The sequence below is a fragment of the Protomyctophum parallelum genome, assembly GCF_964188405.1.
Source record: "Protomyctophum parallelum genome assembly, chromosome: 8".
Lineage (NCBI taxonomy): Eukaryota > Metazoa > Chordata > Actinopteri > Myctophiformes > Myctophidae > Protomyctophum > Protomyctophum parallelum.
In genome coordinates this window covers 18285997-18305591 of record NC_139703.1, presented here as the reverse complement: position 1 = coordinate 18305591, position 19595 = coordinate 18285997, and the positions used below count along the sequence as shown (strand labels likewise).

Here is a 19595-nt window from a genome sequence, read left to right as displayed (position 1 = left end):
TAAAAAAAAAATCAAAATCAAAATCAACAAAACTACACCTCCACCCATAGGTGTGTGCATTATGCATGTCATAATGTGGTAATGGCTTCTAGGCCTGGCCTACTACTGATGTCAGTTGAAGTAGTCCACACTGCCACCCTGTGGGGGAAATGAGTATAACAAACATTGCAACGCTAATAGAACTTTTTTTCTGTCTGTGACATCTATTGAAAGGGTTGTGTGACTAGGTATGTGCCCGTACACACACACACACACACACACACACACACGAACTACATGAATTAATGGCCATTCTACACAAGCCAGTCTTTGTTAATTTCCCTTTAGTGCGGCCTCACCTAAACTTGCACATTTCTCCCCGTTTGATAGGTGGGTAACGACGTCCGCAGCGACATTGAGAGCAGCTCTGAAGAAGAAACAGATGTACCCAAGGACCAGCTCAAAGCCTCCCCTCTCACCGCCACCTCGCCTAAGGGTGAGAACGGAACTAATGGCACCTGTGCCACCATCAAAGCTAGGGCACAGAACCACAGTAGCAGTTGGTGACACACACAGATGGGACCCCCACCGACTCACTGCCACCGACCCGGGCCCTGCAGTTTTGTCATGTCCATCAAGAACTCTTTTCATTGTCATAATGCTATTGCCTGGATAGTCATGTTTCTGGGTCCACAATCACACACATCTCCTAGGAGTCAGTCTCTCTGTCAGAATGTCAGCGAGTGTGCACAGATGTGTTTGAACAGGCAATGTGGATATGCACTGACACCGACCAAGGCGATACATTAGTGTCCTGTAGTTTGTTTTGTTTGTCCTGTGTTTTGATTTTAATGTTCTCTCCCAGTTTTATTGGTCAGATGAACTCTGTTTTTTACTGCATTGCTGCGCAACATAAAATTGGTCTGTTCTGTTTTACTGTATTTTTTACTACTTCTGGGACCAAATGTATGAATTGTTATGTACAATGATGTTGCTTGTACTTTTCACTGCCTATCTACAGTAATACTGATGAATCAGGTTTGAGGACTATGATACTGTATGTCTGACCACATGTTCTCAGTTGAGTGCCTTGTGAAAAAAAAATATATTAATTTGTTGACAACTTGCTTTCTCTATTTTACTCCTACAAAGAAACATCACATTGCACTATGAATGTCCTTTGAAGATACTTTAATATATTATTCCAAAGTGATACAATAACACTTAAAGTCCTTATGCCTTCCAATTCCATCTGTACAGTATTTCTCTACAAGGACAAAGCTGTTGACCACTTTCAACCTGTCGGTCCCATTTTGGGCTCGTCATGACTAGCGAAAATGTAACATTTTCAAAAATAGCAGATCTATATGCTCACAACATGCGATGCGTTGTCAACTTGTGAGCTATTAGATTGGCTATTTTTTGCCATGCCACACTGCCATAGGACTACGCTGAAAGTGGGGTTTCTTTGAGTGGTTCAAATTAACATTTTCTTGTTAATCTTGCCTGGGTTAATTAGCAACTTAATAGACATTTCCCCTCTGAGAAACACTCTTCACTCGGCATTCACTCCATGACGTACGGTAACCGCCACACAAAATGTCCATGATGGATATATGGGTGAAAGGAGAAAATAATACATTCAGTCTTTGAGAACATCTGGGTCCTGGTTTTCTGCTGCGAGTTGCAGGCGTTTTTGCTTCTCCATGTAGCGGTATCCTCGCAGCACGCACAGGTAGCCCCCATAGAATGTCAGCAGCATCATGGAGCCAGAGAAAGCCCGATAGCCAAAGTCAGCCAAGCGCTTTCCAGTCAACATCATGGCGATGCACTTCCAGGAGGCCGCTGCACGTGAGAAGAGTTAACATAAGTTTACATATTGATCCTGTGATCTTAGTTCCATGAAGCAAGCATCATGCATACTGTCAAAGACACAGGTGAACAACTATGATATTTATCTCTCTCAAGACAGATTCCCCCCCCGCCTTATATAATTAACATATGTTACAGGTACAGCATGACTGGAAAACCAGTCAGATTGAAAAAGGTGCATACCTTTTCATTGAACCGTGACGAAAGTTGCGAAGTCACTATAAAGTACTACTTTATAACAACAAGATGTCTAGATCCCTGACAAGGATATCTGTGGGTTGTAAGGAACAAATATCACAGAGATATCTCTGGGTTGTGTGTGAGGCCAAATATCCTGTCTCGTACGAAAGGTGATGAAGTGAAGGCTGTTCGAGGTGACAGGAGGTCGAAGGTGATAAATTGTGTGTTGACGAGAGGCGAAGAGAGGAGTAGTACTGCTCTCCCATCATCTCAAGGGTAAATAACTCTTTATGAAAGGGTGCTTGTCACGATGACAATACCAGTCGGCTGGTTGCTTGTCGCTATGTCGATACGATGCCAGTCATCTGTATCCAGATATGGAGTTCTACATTGGCGTGATCTCAGAACTAGATGTCTCTGTTGTCTTATAGACTTAGAGCCTACTGGCTCCATTGCATCATGATGGTCTTGATGAGTAACCTACAATGGTGATTATGGGTTGATAACATTCGAAGCGGGGTGGGTTTTGGAATCATATTGTAACCTACAGTATATGGGACGCACACGCAGATTAGACACACTAACGGACCGACATGTGGAAACAATGGTTGTAGGGAGAGAATCATTCTTTTAGGTCAGAGGCTTGGATTCAGCGTGTCCTGTCCAAATGGATTGTATGTTAACTGTGTAGGGGTAAAAAAAGAGTGGGATAACTGGGATTATTGGTTGGAAACTTGGGATCAGGACTCACTACAGTGGCGTCTCTGATCACATCAGAAATGAACCATTATGTCCTGCCCATGTCCGGTGACCACAGCAATACGGTCAAACGGAAGAAGTGTTGTAAAGTCTTGAAGTTCAGGGATGTGTTATTGTCGATTATTACGTGGAAGGACCGGTCACCCTTCACCACACGCTAGCTTAGCCACAAGAAACTCAGATTATATAATGCTCATTGCTGCATTGCCTCCTATATACAGCTTTTCGTCCCGTCACGTGTCACATTTGACATTGAGAATGAAAGGAGAATTTACATCAAAATGGCATTTTGTGGCAACACAAACATTAAATGCCATTGACAATCAAAGGATAATTTAAGTTATACAGTATGTGGACGAGCAAATCAACTTTTCTAAACAGTGCAACCGTTTTAAATTCAGCTTAATGAGGAAGTATATTCATTTTTTATTGGATGATGTACGATGATAAGAGCGCCCCTCACTTCACACGGGTGTCTATCCACCACAGACAGTCAGAAATTGGAAGCACTCCTTTGAGTCGTTCAATATTGCGACGACGTCCTGCTGCTGCCATCTGCATCATGTGGAATTTCATTTAGAAAGGAGGTAGGTACGAATTCCATTGAGTGATTTCCAACAAGCACTTCCAAACTCGAACACTTTCAATTATAGTGTCATTACTCATTATGGTATCCGAGTTGCTTACGGTCTCTTGACCCATGATGACAGACAGAGGTTTTGATTGATTTAAATATTTATTAACAGTTTGCAGAATTACAGTACATTTCAAGCACAACTCAAAACAAAGACTGTTAACTGTGAGTGGACGTGGACGACCCAATAAAGTCTTCCACTCTGAGGTTATCTGAGGTTAGCTGCTAGCTATACCTGCACAAACAAGGGTATGTGTACGAGTGTATCAAACCCGAGAAAATAAAGACTCATTCCTTTATATTTAGATGCTTTTGTTTCCAATTGCTTACCTTTGTGTTTGTTTGTTTGTTTTAAGTTGATATTCCGCTGATCATTTAATGTATTCACCCCCAATGTCAAACGCAGAGCAAGAGCAATAGAGCATGTATTTCATTACACTAGCCGTGTAATGAAATACGGAAAGCGAAAGAGGACAATTCACTGCAGCCACTGTTGCCAGATTTTGTGAGAGAAATAAGCAGGCAGGTCTAGGAAAACATTCAAAACAAGCCCCCAAAAAAGTCTAGGCCAGTGGTTCCCAAAGTGGGGTCCTTGGGGGAGTTCCAGGGGGTCCCCAGCTAAATGATAGTTAGGAACCAAATGGACCCTTATGGGTGTACAAATGGAACCAAATGGAGTAATGGACCCTAATGGGTCCATTTGGTTCCATTTGGATTTCAAAAACTCCTAAGAGGATAAAACCAGAAAAAGCACTACAGACTTGTTTAAATATGGGTCCTTCATTTTCAATTCATCAGAACATCTAAAGATATGCAAAAAAAAATAATCGTCACGGTTAGAAAAAAGGGAAAACGTGTAGTAGCCTATAGAAATATACAGGGGGGGGAACCTTTTTTTACAGGGGCCAGTTTCTAATTACAGCTGCCCGTAAGTGCTCATTGAGAGCGGTTTTGAAGGAGTCTAGGGATTCACACTTCTTAACGGCTGTTGGTGTTGGTAGGACGTTCCACATTTTAGTGGCATAGGAGCTAAATTAAACCCCTTGTTTGAGCCGAATCTGGGTTAATTGCACATGGTTTGTGGAACTCCCTCTGGTTTTGTGGGTGTGGACTTCATTGACATTAAGTATTTTGACAGGTACATGGGTATCTTAGTGCTGTAGCGACCAGACCAAAGATGCTGAACTCTGTCGTCAACACTCAACCTATCAATATGAGCGGGGGTGAGGTGGGTTCTGGGAAGGCCAAGTAGTAGCCTAGTTTGTTTTGGGATGTCTGGAGCCTTGTTTTTAGGGCCTTTGAGGTGCTGTGGTATACCATGAATAATCGAAGAAACTTAATTTGTATGAGGGCTCCTAGGGTTAGGGTATTTTGCTGACCAGTGAGGAGATCCTGTACAGGAATCTTATTTGGTCGATTACATTGGTAGCCATTTTATCACAGGAAAGATTTGCCTCCAGGATAGGATTGGGGAAGGGGGTCAGTGTTCCGTTCACCTCCAGCATCTGTTCTACATACATACAACTTGTGGAAGAAACATTCTATTTATTTTTTATATAATTATATTTTATTTTTTCAAGACTTCCCATATCTATTTCATCAAATCAAACAGATTGAGAACATTTACATTTGAATTACATCATAAATAAATACTAACCCTATAGGCCTACCTAACTTCAACCCTAAAATCGCTAAACCTAACATCAAACCCCTGTTCTCAGCGTGGGTGTTGGCCGAGCATCTCCGAGACTCCGAGACACATGCAGATACATTAGACCGTTTCCGTATGCACCGGATCTGCAACCAGCAACGTGAACCGATTCCATGGTCTAGCGGCTATCGGTATTCAATTAGATTAGGCCGGGGGCCACAAGTTCCCACAACTGTTGAATAATTGTGTGTGGGGGGCCGAAAATTTGTGGGTTCTCAAAATGCACAAAAAACACAAAGGTTTATGTATATTTCTGCACAGTAGAGTCTAGACATAGTTTCTTAAGATTATTTGTTGGGGCTTGTTCTGGCTTTTTCTGATATTATAGTGGAGTGACAAGAAACAAGGAGAGACACAGCAAAGGTGTCAGGCGGTGTTAGGGCCGATTCATACTCCTATTTTACCTCTGTTTCGGCCGAAATGATTTCGGCTCGTCAGAAATTTTCAGTAGCACCGAAGAGCCGACTTTAGGACGGTACCCCCCCCCCCCCCCCCCCCCGAACCTCAAATGACGTCAAATTGTAGGCTCTACACTATAGAGCCGAACCGACTTTTATTCGGCTCTAAAATAGCAGTATGAATCGGCCCTTAGAGTGTAGTCGTACGTAACACAGTATATATGCGATATAGGCCAGCCGGCAGGGGGGGGTGGCTGGGAAACTTTGAAGCTGGAGAGGGCCGCTATATTTCCACACTCACTCCAGAGGGCCACTATAGTTCCACTCACTCCAGAGGGCCACTATATTTCCACACTCACTCCAGAGGGCCAAAAAAAGTGTGTTTGTTGTCATGATTTGTCACCATCCGAGTTGGCTTTGTCTGAGGCTTACAGGTCTTTAAATAAATACTTTTTGAAACGTCTATGGGAAAAATGCATTGGGAAATTCTCTTCTGGGTCGGCTCTATAGGCCATCGGTGCCCCTAGACATCATTTCTTGTGGGACTCGATGTTGTGTTCCCGTGCTACTGGTAAAATCAGACTGCATAGTGTAAAAGCACGTGTTCAGTTTAATTTATTTGCATTCTCTTATACAACTTTACATTAGTACAACAGCTTCATGGAAACACAAAAAAATAACGGAAAAGGCAAAATAATGATTTAGTGCAATGAAAATAACAGACAACCACCGAGTGCAGTTATACTGTATAATGTCAATATAACACTGCTATACGATTGTACTCTCAGGCACATCATAGCGTTCTACACTAAGTTGCAAGTCGCACCGATTTCCATGAATAACTAGATCTCACAGAACCTGGCTAATCGCTTTTAGCACGAATACCACTATATCATGATACGTAAATGAGGTATTCAACTCTTCAAACGATGACGTAGCAAACAATTCATTTCAAGATCTTTCAGAATTTCAGTGAGCAACAGTTTTTTTGCACCCCGCAATGCATAACTGATAACATAACAGGTGATTATGATTGAGTGAACTCCTCAGTGTGGATCAGATAAAAGCCCTGTTAAGCGAGCTCTACGCACAGCAGCCATGTTGGAAAGAAATTGAGCCTCTTCTTTACTTCCTTCAAAGGTGTTACCAATGATTATAATAAAGTACGTACCCGACTGTGAGACCCACCCAACATGCACAGTAGCACCACCCTGACTCTTGTTTGACCAGAATGGAACATGGCCTTAATTGGTAAGTAACACAAGGAAATAAGGAAGTCACAATGTATTTCCAATATGCCTGATGTCTGCGCATATGAGCCTATTGCACACATCTGAGTAAGAACTGCTCCACAAAACAGTAATTCTTTCTATAAGAATAAGCCAGGTGAACATGTTTTCCAGACCTTGAGCAGAATGCCACTGAAACGTGTACAAGTCCAAACATCTGTAAAGTGAATTAGAAAAGCTTTAAAATCAACCAGTTTTCAGTTTTACTTAAACATCTAATCATTTCTAATTAATATTACCTTTAAGCTTGAAAATATCTCCCACACATGAGTGTGACTGCGAAACAGTAATTTCATCTCAATGTTTATTATTTGTAATGTTTATTTTTGCAAGTCTGCCACCCTCGCAACAGCCTGCAGAAAGTATTGCGAGCATGGCAGATTTTTCAAAAGAATAAAAATAAACATTCAATTCAATTACAACTTGACCCTGATGGTTCTCTGTGAGCAGGGCCAACGTCAACGCCACGTCGAGCAACAGTTACCGTAGTTAACTGAGGCCAAGAGACTCAGGGCACATTTTCCAAGGCAGTGCTGCCGGAACAAACGCTTGGAAATAATAGTTTCCGCTGTCAATTTATGATGAATGCATGCGTTGTTCTCCATTTCATAACCGGAATCCTCGCACTGCATTTTTCGGAGTCTACACAACATGTGACAGACCTGTAAAGGCCTATACATTATAAAAGCTTTAAAAGGTAAATGTGGCTTTACAAGTTGAGTGTGTGAGAATTATACAGTAGAGCTAATATTAAACCAAGGCCTATACAATTAACTATGACTGTGTGTGGACGCACAATGTGTAGGCAAGATGAGCAACAGTGTTCAATGTGGACAATGTCCCAAATAATGTCATTTGGTTATCATGGGGTAAACATATTAATAAACTAAATAACCCATCAACACAGCCTCTGAAAATTGCCTGTGTGTCATGACTGTACTTACTACTGTACTAACATTACCTATATAAAATTATGAAATGATTCTGAACTGGCCTGGCTTAAATTAAACTTCAGGCGGAGTGTCAGGCTACATCTGAACACGATACAGAGAGGACTCAGAGGACCCTGGCCTCCATTTGGTCTCAGTCTAAAGTATCAAAGAGAAAACAAACTGCTTTAGGATTAGGAACACGTGCGTGCACACTTGGCCACTCGCTCACTACTCATACTCTACATACACACACACACTTTCACATCATTGGCAGCAGTTTCAAGTTAAGTGCAACCACCAATAAGCTTTCGCCTTAACAGCCTAAATCTGTGAGCTTCACCATTTATTAATTCACCATCAGCAAAATCTATTTACAAATATAAATTATCTTTGACCATTTTTTTAATGAATAGCAGTTGCATTCCTCAGAAATGTACTTGACTATTTAAAGAGGGATGGATTCTTCCCTCTGGTGGGAGAGGCGAGACTCCCTAGGAAATCATAACAAGGGCACTAAGTAGGGACCTTGTAGGTATCCGAGGAAGGATCCGTAGACACATCCTGATAGCGTTGGGGGGGGGGGGGGGGGGGTGTGCCTGGCCCGCTCCAGAGCAGCTGTATTGACCCGCCGAGGTACAGACTCTTCTTCAGGGTCTGGGGTCCCCGCCAAGTAAGGAGTGTTAAGAGAAGAGGGAACCCCCCGATCAGGGAAACAGGTCCAGTTTGGGGGCCCATTCCATCGCCGTGTTGACCACGGCGATGGCCGCCGCCCCCAGCGCCACCGTTATGCCCATGACGGCCAGTCGGATGAAGCGCCTGGCCGCCGATGGCTGGGCCACCGCCACGATGGGCCCCGCCTTCCCCGAGTGTTCCAGCGCCGCCGCCTGTTTCTGCCGCCGGCGTCGGCGCAGCACCGAGTCGGGCCGCTGCTGCGTGGAGGCCAGGTCAAAGTCCTTAAAGGTGGAGGCCGCCGTGCTGACCGGTGGGAGGGGAAGAGAGAGAGAGAGATAGTTAGGGTCCTTAAAGTAGTTAGGGTCCTTAAAGGTGGAGGCCGCGTGCTGACCGGTGGGAGGGGAAGAGAGAGAGAGAGAGAGTTAGGGTCCTTAAAGTAGTTAGGGTCCTTAAAGTAGTTAGGGTCCTTAAAGGTGGAGGCCGCGTGCTGACCGGTGGGAGGGGAAGAGAGAGAGAGAGATAGTTAGGGTCCTTAAAGTAGTTAGGGTCCTTAAAGGTGGAGGCCGCCGTGCTGACCGGTGGGCAGACCGGAGGGGAACAGAGAGAGAGTTAGGGTCCTTAAAGTAGTTAGGGTCCTTAAAGGTGGAGGCCGCCGTGCTGACCGGTGGGAGGGGAACAGAGAGAGAGAGATAGTTAGGGTCCTTAAAGTAGTTAGGGTCCTTAAAGGTGGAGGCCGCCGTGCTGAACGGTGGGCAGACCGGAGGGGAAGAGAGAGAGAGAGTTAGGGTCCTTAAAGGTGGAGGCCGCCGTGCTGACCGGTGGGAGGGGGAGGGGAAGAGAGAGAGAGTTAGGGAAATGTGTGGCAAATCTGCCAAACAATATGCTTATTCGGCCATCGCCACTTGCCCAGCCATATGTGCCCAAATGTCCTCTCATCACATTTGAGATGACCAATGGCCAATTTTAGCCGAATGAGTGTTTTTCATGCAAAACTAATGCTTGCAATGAATCATGAGAAACCCCAATTTTGACACAACACATGCTACTTAAAGCATAATTCAAAATTGTGCCTTATATACAGTAGGTTGCTAATAGTACCCCAACTTTCAGCAGCTGTCACAAAGTTTCCCAAGGGAGTTGGCTTTGAACAAATCGTGAGGTGACAGCTGGTGGTAAGCATTTTTTTGGACAGACAGACTAAACCAGAATGATGAGTTAACGTTGAATCACCGAAGGAGGGCGCGGTGGAGGGTAATGGTGTTGTGTCTGTGGTTATATGGTTGCTTCAGCTTCGGGTCAAAATATTTTAATACATTAAGACCGGAGACCAGATTCTACAAAATGTCTTCCAAATCCAAATGCTCAAACCTTTTCATGTCAAGGACCCACAAAATTATTGTATTTGGCCGCGCCTGAAAATATGTTGTTCCAGGGACCCCCCCCCCCCTAGAAGCAAATATTTTAGTTAAAATGTTCACTGTGAAAGAATATACATTAAAAGATTTTTTCACGATTTGTCAAAAGTAGCAGATCGACTACAAGCTCGTCGTAGCGCGGCACTCAGTGCGGTGCAACGAGCTTGTAGATCTGCTCATTTTCAACAGCTAAAGTTTGAAACAATGGTTAAAGTGGTTAAAAGCTATAAGGTGACGTGGCGTCAGGTCTAAATAGGTTAAGACATGTTTGCCTAGTTAGAATGAGCTCGAGGGGAGTGACGCACTCTAATCAGGTGGTCTGCTTTTTGTGGAGGAGCAGATTAAAAGCGGGCCACTCGTCTAATACACTGGCTCAGATTGTTAGAAGCCGCTGACAACCGCCGGAGAACATGATGTTCCCTTCACTGTTGCCAGTTTGCTCTGCACCCACTTGACTATCAAGAAGACCTACAGTAGCTCTCGGGAACAAATAATAGAGCTACAACACTGGTGTTGCTGGGGTGCCATTTTACCGTGAAGATGCAGTAGAACACTGTCTGTAACCACAGAATGGCTATAATATAATCTAGAGCTATTCGTTTCAATGGAAGTCGCTCAGTGCAGTGAAGCCACGACGAAACGACAAAGTCTTCCGGCTAGTCCCTCGAGCGTCGATATGATTGGTTGACTCCTATCATAGTACCCCTTGAGCTTCGATATGATTGGTTGACTCCTATCATAGTACCCCTTGAGCTTCGATATGATTGGTTGACTCCTATCATAGTACCCCTCGCGTTGTTCTTGTGGAACCTCTACGACTACGTCATGATTCATTCATAAATGTAACCTGGGCATGCAGTACCACTTTTGACCAGCAGGGTTCAACGTTGCTGGCTTGACCTGTACACACCCACCACTGGTAGAAAGGTAGCCATGTAGAAATGAACTGCATATTTTAAATAGGGATGACATGTTTACGTAGCCCAAGTTAATTAGTTAGAATTAGAAATGCACACAATAAAAGGGACAATTTTCTTTGAGTAATATCAGCCCGTTTCAATGTCCTTAAAATCTGCGATTGATCATGTGAGGATATCCTGCAGTCTTGCACCAGTTCAACAACTCTTTCAATAAAAACATTCGTCTGGAGTTACATTACAGCCATGGAGTTATGTAATGTTTCTGTGGCCACAACAACAATGTGGTGGCTGTACAGGCAAAGCGTTGAATGACCCAAATGAATGAGACCCTGTTTTGCAATCATGATGCAACAAACCATATGATTTGGTCCGATTGCCGAGTAGAGGGGGGAGGTCGGAATTTATTTATTAACCCATTTAGACCTGAGAACGATTCTACAGAATGTCTTCTAAATTCTGACAGTTTTCTGAAAAACCCATGTTGCTATGTCAGTCGTTCTCAAGCGTACCCTCAAAAATGATCTGTATTTGGCCACCGACGCCCATCTGAAAATACAGTATGTTGTTCCAGGGACCCCCCCAGAAGCAAAACGTTAAAAACGTTGGCTTTGAAAGAATATATATTCAAAGCTTTGCACTACATTTTCAAAAATAGCAGACCTACAAGCTCCTAGCGCGGCACTCGGTGCATGCAGTAATCCTGGTCTCTAAACTACCTCCCCCTGGCCAGCCGGGGCGCCTGATGGGAGGGGAAAGGAACTGGTCGGAATAACGTGTTCCTTCCACGTGCTACGTCCGGCCGGGGAAACTCCCCCCTGTCAGGTGAAAAGAAGCAGCTTGGACTACTAATGCATATAAGGAAGCATGAGGTCAGTCCGCTGCCCCCCCAGGTTGGCAGAGGAAAGAATGGGTTACAAAATCGTGGGATAAAAATTATATATAAAAAAAAAAGAAAACTGTCTGTCTGTCCGTCTCCCCCCCGTGCACCTACCAAACGCTAAGTCTCGTTGTATTTGGCCCCCTGCATCAACTGAACTTTGCATGATGAAAGTTATTTGCGGGGGGGGGGAAGGCCATTACTACCTCTCCTGTGTGGCGGCCTCCCTGGCCAGTTCAGAAGGAGGGAACTGGACGAAGAGGTCTCCTGCGCGGCTGATGAGCGTCTCGTACGGAAGGTCCTGAGGGATCTGGGATAGCAGGTGGTGGACCATGGCCATGTCGCATTCACACTCCAGCACCTCCTCCTCTCTGTACAGTACGATCTGGAGCATGCACGCACGCACGCACGCACGCACACACACACACACACACACCACACACGTTGTTTAAAAATCTATTGAATTAGTAAGAACGGTCAAATATAAATGCAAAGTTCTCTGCTCCAAGGGCACCTCCTCCTCAATACAAAAAAAATAAAATAACAGCTTTGATGAATTGAACAAGGTGGACCTTCTTGTAAACAAGTGTAACGTAATTTATTGGGTCATCCACTGACAGTTAACAGTACATCAATACATCTTTGTATTGAGTTGTGCTTGAAATGTACTGTAATTCTGCAAACTGTTAATACATATTTCAATCAATCAATCAAAGCCACTAGGTGGAGACATTGGTTGACAGGAGGAGAGGGCATCAAACACGGACACACAGACAGAGAGTTAAGACCATAATCTTACAGGGATATGGGAATATTCTGTACGTATAAATGTTGGGAATCTCTGTACGCACACATGTACGTCTGTAATCTACGTATCTGGAAGAAAAAAAACACTCGACTGTCCAACTTAAAATTCTCCACACATCGCAAGACGACACGGCGGCCTCGAGTCGGTCAGATAGGCATTTGTCCAGAACCAACCAGAAAAAGGCTCTGGCCCAAATGAGCCAATTGATTAATGCCATGGCAACCCCAGCATGAGTTTGATTTGGCAAATTCCTCACACCTGTTGAATTCCCCACACCACACACATCCCCCACACCTTCGATGACTTATTCTAGTCTATTTTCCACAATCAGTTTGCACTCTTTGGACATTCTCCAGACACTTACCACTGCACAAGGACTCTCCAGAAGTCTACAGCCGTACAGACGGTTACCGACAATGGACGTTAACAGGTTATTGCATAACAGGTTGGGGCATGTATTCCCTAATTTGCATTGTTTCCTGAGAAGACCGCGGTGCCCAACGGTCTAGGCATTTTTAATTCAAGCGCCCGAGGAAAGCTGTATCAAAATCTAATCCTCCAGTCTTGAAAGTGGACAATACCCCATTCAGGACGGGAACCCATTTTGGTGTTTTAAGCATTACGTCATACTTTACCTATTGAAAAATAGCAGATCTACAAGCTCATGGCACGGCATTCGGTGCCACGCTATGAGCTATGAGAAGAATAACTCACCACAGCAGCGAAGTAGATGGGCATCAGTGGGTGGCAGGCGAGGAAGAAGTCGTACAACCGCACCACGTGTCGGAAATCTGACAGAACGTGGCCGAACCATGTGATCAACCAGCTCAGGGCAAATATAGTGCCCACCTCTGCCCTGCAAAACAGGCCACATGGTCAGTACTCAGCCATTTGAAACACCATATATTGAAACACCATATATATATATATATATATATATATATATATATATATATATATTGCTGGGTAGATGTTGGCGAGCTGGTCATTTTTTAAAGTATCTCTCAAGTCCAAAAAAGTGTGGGCACTGTAGGGGTAATTAAAAGGTTTTTGATATCTACAATTAGGTTTCCACCTGAAAGTGACAATATCAAAGTCCAGTGCTACAAACTGTTCTGCTCTAAAAGGTCCAGAACATAAACACATGCCTGTTGAAAGAGAGGAGAGACACTTACTGCTGCATAAAGTCGTGCACCTCCGGGTTCACCCTCTCTATGATGGGCATCAGATAGTTGAGGATGTGTTTAGTGTTGTCCATGGTGGGGTCCATGAAGTCCCTGGCAGAGACAGAACAAAGTGTTTAGTGTTGTCCATGGTGGGGTCCATGAAGTCCCTGGCAGAGACAGAACAAAGTGTTTAGTGTTGTCCATGGTGAGGTCCATGAAGTCCCTGGCAGAGACAGAACAAAGTGTTTAGTGTTGTCCATGGTGGGGTCCATGAAGTCCCTGGCAGAAACAGAACACAGTCAACAAAGTCATGGGGCAGACTTTGTAGGAAAAACAATGTGGTCAGAAAACAAACGGCCATTTTAGCTTCATTTCTTTTTTTTTTTAAACTTTCATGCATTATACTTTTAACCATTTTCTTAAAGGAGAATATCACACTAAAATACTTTCTTACCTTTATTTGTAGTTGTTACGTCCCCACCAAAGAGGTCCAGGTGTTATTTTGTGCCAAAGCGCATCATTGGCTATTTACCCTACCCTAAGCTATGAATTGAGGGCTTAGGGTACTCTCCCAGCACCAGCAGAAAGGTACCTGAGATGATGCGTGGACAGTTTCTCCACCAGGGCGGTGGCCAAGCGCTCTCCCAGCACCAGCAGAAAGGTGACTACGATGTCGTGGTATCCCTGGTAGTAGTAGAGCTGGGGATTCCGCGATAGAACTCTGAGGATGATGTCGGTCAGCTCCTCTTGAAGACCTTCCCTCTGCTCGTCTGGCATACCTGTCCACGTCAACCATTCATTCTTTAATCCAGCGGTTCCCAAACTATTTGGGCCGTGCACCCCGCTACCTCCCGAACTAGCTGAAGCACCCCCCCCCACATGGAAATGAAATATATGAATGAACATATATATTTTTATATCTGCAACATATGTGACATTATCATTGGAAATTGGCTGCATATGTCGCATAAGCTAATAAAGCTATATAGACATATTTCCTATATCCACATATGTGCATATATCCACATGTATGCACCTGAATATGGAATATATTCTGTATATACTGTACTTGCCAAGTTGCCATATATTGGCATAATACTGTATGTTCCAGGGGTTGACAGACACTAAGGGTTGCTCACCTACCCCTGGCAGGTTAATAAAAGATTCGGGCAGGTGGAGTATGCTTTCAGGTTGCCCGACCGGGCAAGTAATTGTTTGAGAGTGGACGCAATCACGCAACCGTCTATAAACGCAACAGCAGAGTGGAATGTAAAATAAGAACACCTATAATGAGAGAGTTTACCTATAATGTGCTGTTTTTGCTGTTGCTACATTTAAGTGTGAACCCTTAGTCATATTCATATAGGAGGTATTTGTCATAAACATTTTTTTATCACACAGCCCCCGAAAGTAAAATAAATTGAACGGTAGTTCAAATTTTACCCATACTTTTCAGGCGAGTGGGCATGACCTTTGGGCAAGTAGAACATGACCTGTACTTGCCCGACGGGCAAGTGCCTCTGAGACCTTAGTGCCAACCCCTGTGTTCATATATTTAAAATAAAACCATAGCACCACCTTTTCATGTCACACACCCCATAGAAAGCGCTCGCACACCACAGTTTAATCGGTTTGTTACGAACATAATATTGTGCAGGTGTCAGATAAATAACCAAATATATCCAACACAATGGCTCCACATTTATGTACATGCCTGGTATTTGATGCTAATGTTCTAAATATCACACTACATATATACGATATCTACTGCTACTACATAATATGCTATAATCTGTAATCTGGGGTGGCACCGTGGCATTGACTCAGGGGTAGAGTGGCCGGTAGAGTCGCTGGATGATCAATTCTGGGTTCCCCCAGAGTTAGTGTCGAAGTGTCCTTGAGAAAGATGCTGAACCCCTAATTGCTTCCGCGATAAGCAGGTTGGTGTCTTGCATGGTTTCCTCTGCCATCGGTGTAGGAATGCGTGTGTGAATGGGTGAATGAAGTGCGCAATCTATGTAAAGTGCTTTGGATAAAAGCGCTATATAAATTCACCATTCAACGTATATACAGTATGTACTGAAAATATCTTTTTGATTATTTTACCCTTTTCTATCCTCGTTTTCTATTTTTCTTTTCTCTCCTGCTCTTACTTTATTTCTATCCTCTCCCTTCTCAAAGAAAAGACAAAATTACGGAGCGTGCATGGAAAAGTATTTTTTGCCATGCATGGTGCACCCTAGAATTAACACTCAAACATGGAGTCACCTAGTGCTTAGTGTTTTCTTTAGGCCACAAACCAGTGACCTTAACTGCACACGCATCCCCCAGTCCCATTCAGAGACAGTACTGACATCAGTGACATAAATTAAGAACTGGAGCAGGACATCTCTGTTCAAATCGTTACGCCTGCAACCAAATTAAGCAGTTGAAGATAAATGGATGGATGGACTCACCAGGTGGGAACCTTCGTAGCGATCGTTGGACATCCAGCAGCACCTGGTTGTAATCCTTGTTGTTTTCTCGCTCGACTCTGTCTAGAAAGTAAATCACACCATCAGTACAACCATCATACAGCTAAGCCTATACTTGGTCGCTCGGGTGTGGCAGTGAGTGGTAAAGTCCCACCACCACGTTAGGTTGTGGGTTCGAATCCATCGTGGTGCATTCGGCTTTGTTCGTGCGAACACAAACTCAATTTGCCCATGCTCCGTCCCCCCCTTCGGTGGAGGGAAGCCGGGGTGGAGGAGGGTGATATTCGTCACTGCATGTATTCCTACGGGCTGGGCGGGCAGCACCTGTCAGTGTGCAGGGAGTGTTAGGCGGGAGGAGTAGTACAAAGGCTCTATGTCCTCCTAGTGGGGGCTCCTCACTTGCAGGTGAGTCAGTAGGTGAGTAGGATATACAACACAGAAATGTGTGTGGGGGTGGAATTCATTGGGATAACAGGGGGTAAAATTAACAAAAATATGGGATACTCTTTTCACGACGGTGTCCAGTACCAAAAATAGACGATGTACAAGCTCGTAGATGGCCTATATGTTTAACATGTGACACCGTAAAAGAAATAAATAAATAACATTTCCTACTGTAACAACTTAAGCCAGTATTAAGTGAGGAAACGTCTTAAAAATGAGACACAGCCTTACTATGTATTCATTCACTGCACTAATGCGAGTCCTGTTTGTCCTCGTGTGCTGTCGGTAGTCTTATATAAGTGTTAACTGTCCTTTGTTAGGTTGTCAGTTACTGTTACTACACTATATGTGCCAACTGCCAAGGCAGACTCTTTCCTGGTATACATACCTCCTACCAGACAAGAGTGTGTTTGTTTGTGTTTGTGATTTTGATTGAGGTGTGTGGGAGTATTGTTGTTGTCCATTATGGTGATCACACCAAGAAGTGTTGCTACAGAAGCTGTCAGTATTTCACATTTAATATGCCTAGGCAGACTGTGAGACTGAGTGCCTGGGGACTGGGAGTGGTGGATGAGCTTTTATGTCAAACAGAAGGTACTGTAATATGCATACATTACATATATACAGTGTATACACACAGGAACTGGAAATGTTCTAAAAGCTGCACCCACTACTACATTAACGGTCATAGTTAGAAAACACACACACACACACACACACACACACACACACACACACACACACACACACTTAATTGCTGCGACAAGAAAGGTGGAGAGATATAACATTTCTCTGCCAGAACTTTCAAATAGATATGAAACTAGATTACTAGAAGTGTTGTTGACCTCAAGTTGGGTGATACGCGGCAACACCACAAATTAGAATGCCAACACTATACAACTTTTTCCATCAAGGTGCAGTAACCTACAGTGTGTGTGTGTGTATTTGTGGTCCCAGGGGTTTATAAGATTGCTGTACTGTGGGTGCAGGACGGTGCTGTACCTGGTTCCTGTTCCAAAATGTTTGGGGGCACATTGAGGAGCCTTGGCCAGACCTGACAGCGGATCTCATCGCTCAGCAGTCCTCCCTCACTGATCGCCATCCTCCTCAGCGCCGCAACGTCCACGGGACACACGTCCAGGGCCTTGGTGATGTCTGCAACTTTCCTCTTCCGCCTCGAGTCCCAGTCCGACACGCCTATAGGGAGACAGCACAACATGGGACACAATAATTATTACACTCTTATATTATATGAGTATGATGTAATGTAATGTAATATGATGTAATGTTACATCTAATCTAATTCTGGTAATAAAAGCCAACGAGTTAACCCATTTTGGACGGGAACCCTTTTTGGTGTTTTAAGCAATATGTTATACTTTAGCTATTGGAAAAATAGCAGATCTACGAGCTTGTAGGTCTGCTATTTTTGAAAGATCGTGAAAATGTGGCACAAATCTTGAATATATATTATTTCAGAGCGAACATTTTTAACTCAAATCTTTGATTCTGGGTCCCTGGAACAACATATTTTCGGATGAGGGTCGGTGGCAATTTATAATTTTTGGGGTCCTTGACATTAAATAGTTATAATACTGACTAGAGCAGTGGTGCTCTAGTGGTGCTAGGTTTTTCAGAAAACTGTCAGGATTTAGAAGACATTTGTAGAATCTGGTGTCATGTCGAAATGGATTAATAAACATCTGGCGTTATGACAGTTATGCTGGATGGAAGTCAAGGTAGCCTAAGATAAAGATGGAAACTCTCGATGATAGACAAGTCAAGGCTCTGCTATTCAAGTCTTCAGACTCTGGCGATGCAAAAACACTTAATGCCACGAATCCATATGGTGACACCCTTGCTTATAGCCAGCTGTCAAACTTACCCTGTTTTCCATTCAGCGGTGACTTGGCACCCACGCTTCTGGATTTCTTCATGTTTTTATAGTCCCACTCCTCCAGCAGTTCGCTATACCTATAGCTGACCGTTAGCTGCAAGCAATTGCCATCCTTCTTTATTTTGGCTAATGTTTTGATTCAGCCTGTTTTTAGTGAAAGTAATAGGCGACTATAGGCGACCTAGAATACAACCAGGCCACCTTCCTCACGTAGACACACCACACGGCCTGGTTGTCAACGTCAGTACAGGGGAGGGATCCTTAGCTAACTATAGCAGTTAGCTAGCTACAATCTATAACGTTATTGCTCGCTTCCTTCCGAAACCGAATATGTAATTCAAGTGTCATGGCGAAACGTTGGCCCGATTTAAGCTAATAGTTCACAACATACAAGCTTTTGACGATCCGATGCGTAGATTGGCTAAATTGGCTACATGTTTACATGTTGAAATGCCTGCCTGTCAGTGTCTTCATTAGCGCACCAGCCGTGTTGCCAGATGCCGTGAGAGAAATAAGCAACCGGGTGACAGTGTATGGGATATTCAACTGGCGGCCCCTAGTGGCCCTTGGAACAAAAAAAACAAAACAAAAAGTGTGAGATTATCATAATGACATTAATCTAATCCTTATTCATATTCAAGGACTTTTGGAGAGAAATACGACAGACACCAGTCACTTAGACAGTGCAGTGGGCACCAGCTCCCGTCCGCTTCTCATTGTAAATAGCAATAATACGAACGAGTGAATCTTTTCACAATAACGTTATTTTTCAGAAAGGAAGCTTTAAAATGGGTCTTTAAAATGGGTCTTAATGCTTCCAACTCGAGTAGAATTATTAATGTATGTAACTGTACAAGTGTCCACGTCAACGAAAATATATGACGTGGAAGTTTGCTTGAGCCCGGAAGTGACTCTGGAAGTGATCTCATTGATGCACTCATGGACTCCCTAGGGAAGGAGAGGCGGAAAGCCTGGAAGGATCTTGTGGAGAACATCAACATGACTCAGAACAGCAAAAAAGCGTGGTCCACCATCCAGAAAATAAACGGTGATAAGATCACACCACCCGCTATATCCGACGTAACACCAAACCAGGTTGGGAGCCAACTGGTGGCCAACGGGAGACGAGCAGAAAAGCGCAGGGCCAAAGGACAACACCATCTCACCA

At 43.9% G+C, this 19595-nt stretch overlaps 3 protein-coding genes across 3 annotated transcripts in view; 1 reads left to right on the top strand and 2 right to left on the bottom strand.

Moving 5' to 3' along the window:
• Nucleotides 1-1077, top strand: part of cers5 (ceramide synthase 5) — a 34105-nt gene extending 33028 nt beyond the window's left edge. The window contains exon 10 of the mRNA XM_083771727.1: nt 370-1077. Coding sequence (XP_083627853.1) covers nt 370-546 — 177 coding nt within the window. The 3' untranslated portion in view covers nt 547-1077. The remainder of the gene's footprint in view (nt 1-369) is intronic.
• Nucleotides 1078-1153: 76 nt separating this feature from the next.
• Nucleotides 1154-3868, bottom strand: cox14 (cytochrome c oxidase assembly factor COX14). Its single transcript, XM_083771729.1, has 2 exons — nt 3755-3868; nt 1154-1824 (listed from the first exon to the last, which is right to left on the bottom strand). Exon 2 carries the CDS (start codon nt 1799-1801, stop codon nt 1622-1624), a length of 180 nt encoding a protein of 59 aa, XP_083627855.1. The 5' UTR covers nt 1802-1824; nt 3755-3868; the 3' UTR covers nt 1154-1621.
• Nucleotides 3869-6132: 2264 nt separating this feature from the next.
• On the bottom strand, nt 6133-18923 carry tbc1d20 (TBC1 domain family, member 20). Its single transcript, XM_083771726.1, has 8 exons — nt 18416-18923; nt 17533-17727; nt 16069-16149; nt 14205-14391; nt 13622-13723; nt 13161-13302; nt 11845-12023; nt 6133-8729 (listed from the first exon to the last, which is right to left on the bottom strand). Exons 1-8 carry the CDS (start codon nt 18465-18467, stop codon nt 8459-8461), a joined length of 1209 nt encoding a protein of 402 aa, XP_083627852.1. The 5' UTR covers nt 18468-18923; the 3' UTR covers nt 6133-8458.
• Nucleotides 18924-19595: the final 672 nt, after the last annotated feature.

Excerpts from the sequence above, each read along its gene's own strand:
- cox14 (XM_083771729.1), bottom strand. The coding sequence starts at position 1,801 with ATGATGTTGACTGGAAAGCGCTTGGCTGACTTTGGCTATCGGGCTTTC.
- tbc1d20 (XM_083771726.1), bottom strand. The coding sequence starts at position 18,467 with ATGAAGAAATCCAGAAGCGTGGGTGCCAAGTCACCGCTGAATGGAAAA. Across the intron at positions 16,150-17,532 it reads CATTTTGGAACAGGAACCAG|ACAGAGTCGAGCGAGAAAAC; the intron begins GTACAGCACCGT and ends TTTACTTTCTAG. Across the intron at positions 8,730-11,844 it reads GAGGCCGCCACACAGGAGAG|CACGGCGGCCTCCACCTTTA; the intron begins GTAGTAATGGCC and ends CCCACCGGTCAG.